This window comes from Aphelocoma coerulescens, chromosome 5 (assembly GCF_041296385.1).
Source record: "Aphelocoma coerulescens isolate FSJ_1873_10779 chromosome 5, UR_Acoe_1.0, whole genome shotgun sequence".
Classification (NCBI taxonomy): domain Eukaryota; kingdom Metazoa; phylum Chordata; class Aves; order Passeriformes; family Corvidae; genus Aphelocoma; species Aphelocoma coerulescens.
This window is the reverse complement of record NC_091019.1, coordinates 57,903,654-57,915,107: the sequence shown is the minus strand read 5'-3', so window position 1 is coordinate 57,915,107 and position 11,454 is coordinate 57,903,654. Positions and strand designations below refer to the sequence as shown.

At 40.3% G+C, this 11,454-nt stretch overlaps 1 protein-coding gene across 10 annotated transcripts in view; it reads right to left on the bottom strand.

The window, feature by feature from the left end:
• Positions 1-3,891: 3,891 nt before the first annotated feature.
• Positions 3,892-11,454, bottom strand: part of MARK3 (microtubule affinity regulating kinase 3) — a 60,835-nt gene continuing 53,272 nt past the window's right edge. For 5 of the 10 annotated variants that reach the window (XM_069018352.1, XM_069018356.1, XM_069018357.1 and 2 more), the window contains 3 exons: positions 11,253-11,279; positions 6,573-6,617; positions 3,892-4,444 (listed from right to left, as the gene is read on the bottom strand). In XM_069018352.1, coding sequence (XP_068874453.1) covers positions 4,099-4,444; positions 6,573-6,617; positions 11,253-11,279 — 418 coding nt within the window. In that variant the 3' untranslated portion in view covers positions 3,892-4,098. The remainder of the gene's footprint in view (positions 4,445-6,572; positions 6,618-11,252; positions 11,280-11,454) is intronic. The other 5 variants (XM_069018355.1, XM_069018359.1, XM_069018361.1 and 2 more) reach the window with 2 other exon arrangements.

Here is an 11,454-nt window from a genome sequence, read left to right as displayed (position 1 = left end):
TCATCAGAATGTCAAATCAGGGGTTTAATTGGCAGCACCAGTGATCTGTAATAACATAAGCCTGTCTTTACTGGAAAGCTCCAGGGCTTTTCTATGAAAACTTACAGAAATGAGATTGTATAGACAGTTACAAGTCTGCATGTTTAAAATGAAATGTTAATCCACAGTGGTACCAGCTTCCCAAAACTGTATTTATTCCTAAACATCTGCAATGTAAATTAGAAACCAAAATTTCACATTAGTATGACCCCCCCCACCACCCCAAATAGCAGGAATACCATCCACTATTGAAATTCTCTAAATATCTAACACTTTAGGTTACTAAGAAAATACATGGCCTTGGATAGCACAGCAAGAAACACCCAACCAGCCCCTCCCTGAAAGACAGAGAGTGACACTGGCTCACAGGGGCCTCTGCCCACACTCAGGGGGTACCTGAGCCCTTTGGGGACAGTGACCATGGTGACTGAGCGGGTTCCAACCCAGGGGGCTGTGCACATTCTGCTGCTCCAGAGCAGGGCTGCACAGAGAGAATGGCTCTCTGGGTTGGCCGCAGGCCTAATTAAATTGCAATCCACAACATGGTCTGTGACACAGCAGCTGTGGGAAATACTGATTAAAAGCCTCTACACATTATTCCAACAGGCCCATGTATAGCTGAGCTTTTCAGTGAATTGGAGAGAGCTCTTATTTATATTCCAGATATGCCACAGTCTCTTCATGTGACTAGGAGGACTCCTGAACCCCGCACTTCATTTCTGCAACATAAACAGGTGGATACTAATTTCATACTCTTACAATAATCTAATTTATCTTGACACAAAATTCTGTAATTAAAAAAAAATAGGATGCAGTATCTTGCTATATTTGATCTTTAAGCCTCACTGTAATACAAGAGAAAAAGCTACACCTTGCCCAAATCTGTACTATAAATCTTTAAACCCACAAAGACTGGACCAGATGCTGTAGCTTGAACAGAAGTAGTGTGCAAAACACTTAGCTCAGCAGGACTAGCTGTTCCTCCAGCCTCTCTCTACTACCTCTCTCTACTTCTCAACATGGTCAAGGACCTCAGGTCTTGTAAAGAGGGCAAAGAGAATGAAGTGTTTCAGAAATCCTAAGTACAGGGAAGGTTTGCATAAGAAAAAGCATATCTGAACTTATTTGTTCCTGCTCAGTGTTTGTTGTTTTGTTTTATGTATGTATCTTTAAATGCTTTTATTTAATGAAGTAAAACCCACAACCCAAACTCTTACGACATTTTTCTCTGCCAGATCCAGCAATCAAAAGACACCTTCTTTTTCAGTGTTGGCTGACACAGGTTTCAGTGACAGAAACCTTTAGTCATGAGCCCATTACAATCAACCCCCAACACACCAGTTGGACCACACATTCCAGGACACCAGTCATGTCATTAAATAAAAATGCTTCTTGGTTGCTATTCACGTGTCTCAAAACACTGAGACCTGCTGCTGCCTCCTCACCACACACTGACCTCTGGTTATTTTTAAAACTTGCCCCTTAAGGAGAGAAAAAACAGCTGTGATTCAGCAGAGTCTCATCAGCAGTGGTGCCTGCAAACTTACACAGATCCCCAAGGAGTATGAACAGGTATAAAGCCTGCGTTGGGGAAGCAGTTCCTCTTTGGTTCAGAGAGCTGAAGAAAGCATCTTCCTTCCCAGGCAGCTCCCAGAGGCTTGAACACCAAGCATGCAGGGTGCTAAATATTCTCACAACTCGGTAATTTTACAAGGCATTTGGGAAGGAAGCTGTTAAAAATCTTTTTCTGATTATAATAAGTGATTTTTTTTTTAATACCTCAAATAAAGATTTACTCTGAAAGAACCTTTTGAGAACACTTTAAGAAAAAATACCAAAGTACAAACTTTAAATATCCAAAGTATGATACTGGTGCACTTTTTAGGAACACTTACATACTTAACAGGTGAAGTAGGAAGAGAGTATTTCAGAAAACATTTAATATGAAACCTTTTGGAACTTCCATCGAATACAGATTTACATAATTTATCAGAACACTTTTTCAGTTCAGACAACAAAGTGCACTGCCAGGTGAAAAAAATACATTTGGAGGAGTGCTTAAAATGTAGGAAGTGAAAGGATAGGTGACCATTCACCTGAGAAAGTACAATGACTGCCCTGAAATGTCTTATTGCTATTACAAAATGGAGTTTTCATGGAAAAAAACCCATACTGAGCAGCACAGGCACGGGCAGAGCACTGAAAGCCAACTGAACTCCGGTAGCACCTGGAGTTCTCAAGCCATGGCATGATACAGAATATACAGAGAATAAAATGCAAATTCAGGAATATTTACTACATTTAACAACTATGATTACCCTTTAAACTAGCATAATCAATATCAATGCTTAGGGGGAAAGAGAGGGGAAGTCTGCTGCCTTCACAGACTACAGATCACAAGAGCTAACTTGCAAAATATTAAGGACTTTGCATTTTCACCTCGGGTCAAACCTGAACTGTGTACTATGAGTAACTATTAGCTCACTGCAAATTTAAAATGCAAATTTAGGCTCCAGTTTAAAGCACATGTTAAGTACATGCGTTAAGTGCTTCACTGAAATATAACCACAAAACATTAATACAAAAAGTCAAGTAGATAATGCAGGGTATTATCTACACAAGTCCTCGATGAAATAAACTGAGTATCGGTAGGAAACAACGCATGAAGAAATCTCTTCATTCTAGTTTGCAAAACCAAATCCGCTTCACTGCTGTGATGGTTAAAAAGTGGGGGCTATCCCAGAGCAGCTTCACGTCCTACCGAAAGCTAGTTGGCCATCAGAGTTCATCAGGGGCGGGTTCTACACCGCACGGGGACAGAGGACAGTGGACTCCCTCAGCAGCACAGCCACAGACACACTGGCACAGAGCCATCCAAAGCAACACAGCCGGAACCAAGGGGAAGCGCACTGGAAGAGAGCTGCAAGGAAAAGCTTCAACTGCTCCTACCTATGGCTGTAGTTTAGCAAGCTGCACGTTTGGACAGAGGAGATCAGTAGCCAATTTGATTCCCACTTTTGGGGTTCAATGCTGAGTGTGCCCAGAAAGCGAGGGACAGCACTGCCCTTCGTGCACCAAGGCCTCGGAACGGCACCGACTCAGACGTGGCTTGCGGCAGAGTATGGCCATGATTTGAGAGTCCCTTTGTGCTTTGTATCAGCCTGACCTAGACTAACGTGGCAAACTCGCTCTGAAAGAAAACCACTACTCAGCAATTAGCACCTCCCTTTACACTGCCTCATTCCCCAGAGGAGCAACAGAGAAATGTTCTTAGCTGCGATCAATACTCATAAGCCAAAAGGACAAAGATACAATTTTAGTAGTCTAGCAGAAGCAGAAGAATGGAAGCGTTTACCCAAATATTAATGCACAAATTAACTACATTATTAAAATTTGATTCAGACTTAAATAATAAATAGGTGGGCAAAATATAATGCACGACTTACTCAGTAAAAGTGAATTTTTAATCATCCCATGAGATCTACTTATAAAACAGGACTAATAATGTTCACAACCATAAATCCAAACCCTTCACACACTTTTTTTTTCTTAACACAGCAGTGAACTGTAAACCTGCGTTTACTGGTTATCGCTTCAGTCATTTTAAATATTAACTCAAGTGTTTCCTCCTTGGCCATTTCAATTTTTAGCACCAAGATTAGCCCAAAAAGAGGAACTGGTACAGCTCGATGTTGTAAATGAATTGTTTACATATAATACTTTATATATTATACACACATACTGTACATTCACACATCCACACAAACAGGAGGCATATTTAAATGAATATATTCTGTGTCTCAATTTGTTGTCAAAGACTTAGGAGCAATGGAAATAAAGCAGAAGGGGTAATATTTTACATAGTAGGCAACTTTAATGCTGTAGTGCACTTATAAAAAAGTCCAACTCTCCCTCCCAGCTCAGCAGCTTTTTTTTTAATATCACTATTCAGAAGGATGCAGAAGTTATTGCCTAAATGTTATTCTATACATTTCCATCGGAATTCTCAAAAACACTTTAAATTGCTAACTAATTTACAACTTAACTATTTTTTTCTTGTTACAGCTTTAACTCATTGGCAATTTTGGAAGCAATGTTTTTGAAAGCTATGGATGTTCCCGATATCCGCTTAAAGCGAACTCCATTCAGGGACAGTCTTGGCAGTTTACACACCTCCATCTCCCACTGTACAAGGTTTTCTGCGTGCCCATCTCCATGGACACAGAAAAGCAAGAAACGCTCTCTTTGTTCATAGTCACAATTATTGGCATCCAGGACCTTTCGTATTTCCCTCATCATGTCATTGGGATCCATGGAGCTGGTGGTTTTCATGCTCCAGGTAAAACGCAGTGACCGAGGCTTGGCTTCCTTGTTCTCGTCCTTCTGATCCACAGCTACATTGCGGCTGAAAGACAGGAATTTCGGAGTGAGCAGGGCCAGCCACCCTCCCCAGGGGCCACGTTAGTGAAGCCAACACTCAGTGGACACCACCCAGATTAGAGCAGCACTGGAGGCTCCGGCTGCAGCCCAGCCCCGCTCCCCAGCTGCTGTACACACACACGGTCAGGGGAAAGCTGTAGCTGCTGGGGCTGGAACGAAGGTATGGCACACTGAGGTGTGACACAGCTGGCAGTCACTGGATTCAGGAGCATGAGGGCAATGACCTTCTGGAGGCAGAACTACATGCAGCACCTACGACTTGATTTTAAGGCAGGTTCTGCTCAAAATTGTATTCTCAGGCCACATGGGCAGCTGAAACACCAGCTCTGTGCTAGAAGTTTCTGGAACATTCAAGTAACAGCTCCCTGTGACAGGAGGGTGCTCAGCCCAGGCCATGGGAGGTGCCTGCTTACAGGGAATGGGTTGAGCCCATGCACAAAGGGGCTGGGGGTTCCTCTGCACCTTCTCCTGGGCAGCAGCTGGGAGAACAAGCCCTGGGAGCACCCATGGAGGCCCACAGCAGCTGGCTGCAAGCAGAAGGAAGGACAGCAGGACCAGGGTCACCCACCTGCTGCCCAGGGTCAACACAAACCCCCAGGCCTGGGCTGGCTCAGTTCCACTCTGGCCTTCCTGCGCTGGGGCATGTTTGAGATGATCCCTGGGGACACATCACACTGCAGGCTCTGGGGGTGGCCTTCAGAGAGGAAACACTTCCTCCTAAGTTGGTCAATAATCCATTAAATACCAAGGGCTGACAGAGGTAAAGCGATGAAATCTTCTGCAGCTACCAGCTCTGCAGTTAATTGCTTCCGAGACTGATGTGCATGAAGAGAGCTGGTAGTCACTACGAGACACCTCTTCAGTGTAGTTTGTAAAGATGGGTGAGTGAGAGGTTACCATTATTGTCACAGTTTTAAGAGATGAAGCACAAAATATTGAGAGTGTGTTTCGCAAATCTGCAGCTTTTTTTTTTTTTAATGAAAAAGCTTTTCCTTCGGTAAGGATACGTAAAGTTATACAGGACAAAGGAAAGAAATGTTCCAGAAATTTCTAGTTTGCAAACATTTTTCTACTTTAATAAAATCAGTAGTCAGGCAGCTAAAGATCAAAGAACTACATTTAGACCTCCAGGGACAAAATATGGATTTGCTTTGTGAGTATTTGTACGCTGTCAGTTGCCTCTTCAAATTTAGATAAATATATTGACTGTCATACTTAACTATTTTTTGAAAATAGCTAACCTAACTGACACCAAACCATGCAGTTTAGGTCTCATGTTGAGCCTCCATATTAAGCCAAGCTGCTCTTTGAAACAGACGGCAATGGTTACACCACGTTTTATTTCTACTACCATTAAGCAGGCAATTATGAAAAAGATAAATAAAAAGTGATAGCAAGGCCACAACTAAATAAATATATTTCTCAAATATAACCTATTTCATAATTCTCCTATTAAAAGACTTCTTGTGACTGTGAGAGTCATGGGACTATGCAATGTGATTTGCCAGATGTTATAAAATTCATCATGCAAATTAAAGAGTATTCTGTTTTAAGGTTTTAATTTATTAAGGTCGTAAAAGGCCAGGGAAAACCCCAACTTTTATTCAATGCTTATTTCATTTTTGGAAGCTTTTTCTACTTGAAAACAGTTGGCAAAACCAGCAGTTTGATAATTTCTAGTATTTTTTGATATGCTGATTTTGGAAGAAGAGTATAACATGAAAAGTATTTAACTATCTGTGATTTCAGAGATGAGAAATATCTTATCACCCTTCAGTGGTTATTCCACACATTTGCAGCTTCACTAGAGACCACTTATCTACACATCTACACGACAACAGCAAATTACAATGACTAAAATGCAAAAAAAAGAAAAATCACACAAGGGAAAAGGCAACAAGGAAAGATGAAAGTTTAGAACCAAGTCAGTCAGTGCTTTAATAGCTGTTTTGCAGACAGAAATGCTTCTTTGTTTAGTTCTAATGACTTACATGAAACAAAAGCTGCTGCCTGAAGCCACTATGCCACATAACCAAGGGGAGAAAGGTTCAAACTCACCTAAGTAACATTTTAAACAAAAATTTTACCCTCACCTTGAGCCCTCAAATCTCCCGTTCCTCTCATATTCAGTCGGGAGCCTCAATGAAAAGAATGCAGAAGCAAAAGGAAGTGGGAAAGAGAAGACAAATCTTACACTACAATATACAATATCTGAGTAGTTGCTGAAAGATACTGCAATCATACCAAAGGTGTGTTAAAATACAAACCAACAAAGATGTAAAGAACTTGGTAGGTTAGGCCAAACTCAGAATGTAACATATTGTCAAACCAAATGGAAGTCTATAAACCACGGTTTTTAAACCGACCATAACTAATTTTAACAGTGTATGTTTACATGTTAAATCTGTAGAACTCACTGAATAAATCTGAAGTTCTAAAAGCAGAAAATGTGAAAAAGTTACAAAGCATATTGAAGTGACTGCATTATTTAGTAAGTACCTCCTAAAAGAGATATAACTCCCACATATTTTTAGGCTAATATTTTTAAAAAGTTTTATCTGGAATAAAGTATATATTTCAAAAAGTCCCCATAACTATTTACAGACAAGTCTGATCACCTTGTGTATTTGCATGCACATCAGATCTGAGGTGTTTAAACAATACCAAAATACCTTCATGCAAAAGAAGAAGATGCATATACATTTTAACAGAACTTTAAGAGGTAAATCCAAGATTTCTCAAGTTGTGGTAACCATCCTATTAATTCCCACATGGATGCAGCTTCCCCACCCAAGAGCAAGCTTAAGCTTTCTGTCTTCTTGCAGTGCTTAAAGCTACATTGCTAGTCACTACCATCTACTGAAAGCCCAGGGTCAAGCAGAATTAAGGGGAAAATTATCTTTCTCTACCTTCCCATTGTTGCAAGAGGATGGTTCAACATATCAGCATTAATTCTGCTCAGAGGTATGCTGCCTGTACAACACTCTTACCCAGACTATGGCAGTACATGGCTTCCCTGAGTAACACAAACACAGTAATTTGGGTAGCAGGTGTCTAGGGACAGGAATATAAGACAGTAACCTTATTTTCTGATGCACAGTGATATTTATATCAGGGTGTGGGGGGTGTTACAAGGTGTCATTTCCTCCTTTCCTTCCTTTTGAGGGCTGTGGTGAGGGATCAGCCTTGCAAGGTGACTCTGGGAGTCCCTGTCACAGGGCCAGGCACTATTGCTGGCACTGTGAGGGGCAGGGTGGCAGCACTGGCTGCACAGGCCACAGAGCTGGCCCAAATTCAACTCAGGTGCCACTGCAAAGCAACTGCACTTAACAGGGTGCAGAATTGCTCAGCTGTGAGCTGCTTGTCATGGCAGCATCTGATCAGAACCCTGCTCTCTGAGGTACCACACAGCTCACAGTACAACAGGGACACCACCAGTGACAAATGAACAGCTGCCACAAGCAAAGAAGATACAGAAAAAATGAGAAGAAAACAACTGGGAAGCCCCAGTGCAAAGTGGGCAGTTATTGCAGTTATTTTCATGAGATCTCGTGCTATTAATCTATGGCGGATATAGGAGAAGGTGGAAAAAGATTTTTCATGTCAGTATATACAGAGTCACAAAGTCATCCCCTGTGACAGCTCTACAGGACCAAAAAAGAGGTAGGCAGGAATCACCATATGTACCAACTGAACAGATCCATCCCATTCTGATGATTGTTTCACTGGGCAAAGCAACCAACAAGTTAGAAAACACTCCTCGACTGAAAATTAAGAGTACTTGAACTTCAAAGAGCCTTCTGTGTTCCTACAAAGTGGAAGATGGCAGCTTTGTTACAAGCTGCAAACATTTATGGATTTTTGTGGGGTTTTTTTGTGTTTTGTTCTGAAATGTGCCAAAGGTTGTAGAAAATCAGAGCACAACCAGTTTCCCCAACAATGAATAGCCTTACTGTTGCTGGAATCTGTCCAGAAAAGTCTGTAAGGAAAAATCCCTAATGATGTTCTAACACCCTTTTCAGTTTGAAATTGAGCCAAAGTGTTCAGTTTTTAAACCATTGTACTCTAAATCTAAGAAAGGTCATTTTTAGAATATACCTGCCACTTTGAAATAATAAACATTCTCATGGAAGCCTCTCAGAAAATCCTCACTTTGCGCAGTTTTTCCATGCATCAAAGTTCCATTCACTGAGCAGGAGGAACTGCATAAAGTGACACACAACCTCAAATATGAGCCACCATGCCAAGCTTAGGAGAGCTGTGCCAGTCTCTCAAGGTGCTCCTTCCTTCATGACAAACACTGTTATGGTCCAGCTCTACAGCCCAACACTGTTGCTCTGGGAACACTCACTTACTGTACTGCCAGGATTGTTTTGGTTGGAGTTTGTGAGTCAGATGCAGCCCTGAGGCCTCCTCACTTGCTAATACAATCTTCACTTCTGTGCTAGTTTATGCTCTGAATTTTCTGCTTTTGCTTGTGTTTTACATAAACTGATTTTATGGACCAAGACGCTTCTTGGTCCTGAGAAAGGAACAAATACATAGGCAAGCTGTGTTCTCATTTGTCATGCCATGCCTACACATTATCTGCCTCATGCTTTATGAAGGGCTTTCACAAATTTGATTGTTTCCACACATCTGTCCTGAGTTATGCTGTGTTTCCTGTTCTTTACATCTTTGTATGCTATTTTAAATATCCAAGTAAACACAAAGAAAACTGTCTAAAAAGATACTGAAAACCAACAAAAAGTGCAAGATGATAAAATGAGATCAATTTATGGAAATGTAGAAATGATGCTGCAATGAAATCCAGAACATTGAGTCATTTTTGCTGTCAGAAAAAAAAAGTTAAGACTTCCACAATATGCAGATTGGCAGACACAGTGCATAGTACAAAATATATATATATATATATACACTCACACATATATATATATATTTGATAACCTCTGTGTACTGAGTACACTAGTAAAAGTCAGCAGTTTAACAAGGAGTGACTGATTATCTACTTTCATTCAGCTCCCTAGAACTGATGTTGTGGCACTTTGTATACGTGCTACTGGGTTACCATAATTCTTTCAGAACAGTGAGCTCAGGTAGGATTCATAGCAAATACAGCCAGGAGAAGCTGCCAAAAGCCCCAGCATTTTCAGTTTTTGTACCTACATACAGATCAGGTATGGAGGGACACCACGCACATTTAAAACAGAATTTAAAAAGCACACTCTGGTCCTGTGTAGGTGGTGTAAGGCTTTGCAAATTTTGTATTCAAAAAGATGTATTTGTGGAAGCTGTAGCAGATAGGTCCACAATGGTCTAAGACTTCTGGCCCCAAGTCAAATGTAATTTTTTAGAAATTGTCTAAAAATTACCTGAAGTCCCAAATTGAAACAGTAACCCTCTAGTTTAAAACTGTACTCATATTAGCATTCCCTGTCTTTCTTCAGAACAAACGCAGATGCATCTGGTTGTGGAGGGTTGCACAGATCACAACCCTTTGTTTTAGACGTGGTCTGCACCCACAGCTCACGATGCACGATGGGTTAAAGCCACTGGCACTGCTCAGTTCCACCTGTATGTTGAGTTGTATGGTTTCTTTCCTTAACTAAGTTGTGGCATTTTCTCAAGTCAGCAGTGACAATGCCAGCCAAGCCAACCAACACCAGTTCCAAACACAGACATGTTTGGAAGAGCACTGATTATTATCACCATGGCATGGAGTTTACTCAGTTAATCAGGTAGGGTACCTTTAGCCTTGCACTGTACATAATAAATCCACATTTAGGCAGCAATTTACATATCTTAGGACTCCCTAATCTAAGCATTTCTTTGAAACAGTCTAACTCCAAATTACAGTCACAAGAATAGCCTTGTATTCTGAAAGTTAAAACATATGCCTGGTGTTTGGCCCCATCTCCCTGGTTTTGATCAGCAGCAGGAAATTGGAAGTACCACCCTTTAAGAAGTTCCAAGACATGGTACAACTAAATAGGCTATTACAAAATGTTACTGGAAAATTTACCTGTGCATCAAAATTGTGTAAGCAATTTTCATGAATCATAGTGGATTAATGAGATATATAGCAGCTTGATTCATTCCCAAATTGCAAAACTAAATGAAATCCTTTGGCTTGAAATGTGAATCAGACTTCTGAGCTTTTCCCCTTTTGTTGATGAATTTGCATAAATGTACTTTTTGTTTAAAATTGAAGTGCTCTGTTTGCACTTCAGCTGCAACTCACTTCAACAAATGCAGCCCATTTTAAAATAAATACACAACTATTGAATCTTCATTCAGTCTAACACACAAAACTGTTCAACTCAAAACTGTGCTCAGCTGCAGGCAATACTTCAAACCTTTTTTTTCTCTTCAATATCATAAAACAGAGAGAGAATTTAACATCACTTACCTTTATTTGCTTGCAACCTTATGTTTTGTTTATACTTTCATCATTGTTATCAAACACCTCATTCTTCAAACATAAGCATGCTAAGTGTATTAGTACAGAGAACAGAATTACTTTGGCACTACCAACTCTATCAAAGAAAGAGGAATTCACAAGGCATGCTTAGCATCTTGTTATACAACACAGATGGTGCCACAGATTCTTAGGTATCATCATGAGTTAATGGATTTATTCTATGCTTTCCTCTGAAGAAAGAAAGTATTTAGTTCTCAGCAGGAAGTTTAGTTTTCAGAAAACCAAGGCTAGAAAAGCCAAATCTTTTGTTAATTGCAGGAGCCACTTTTTTTAAAATATAAATAAATCCTACCTTTTGATAAACCTGAATGACATGTTTCTAAAAGAAATTAAGCCAAAACAACAATTAACAAAAAATTTTGTACAAAATAAATTGAAAAAGGCATTTAGAGAGAAACATGCAAAAAGATCTCATTTAAAATGCACAATCAAATTACACTTCAATACATTCTCAGATTAGGCAGGTTATTTAGGGGCTGAAGAGTAAAACTCTT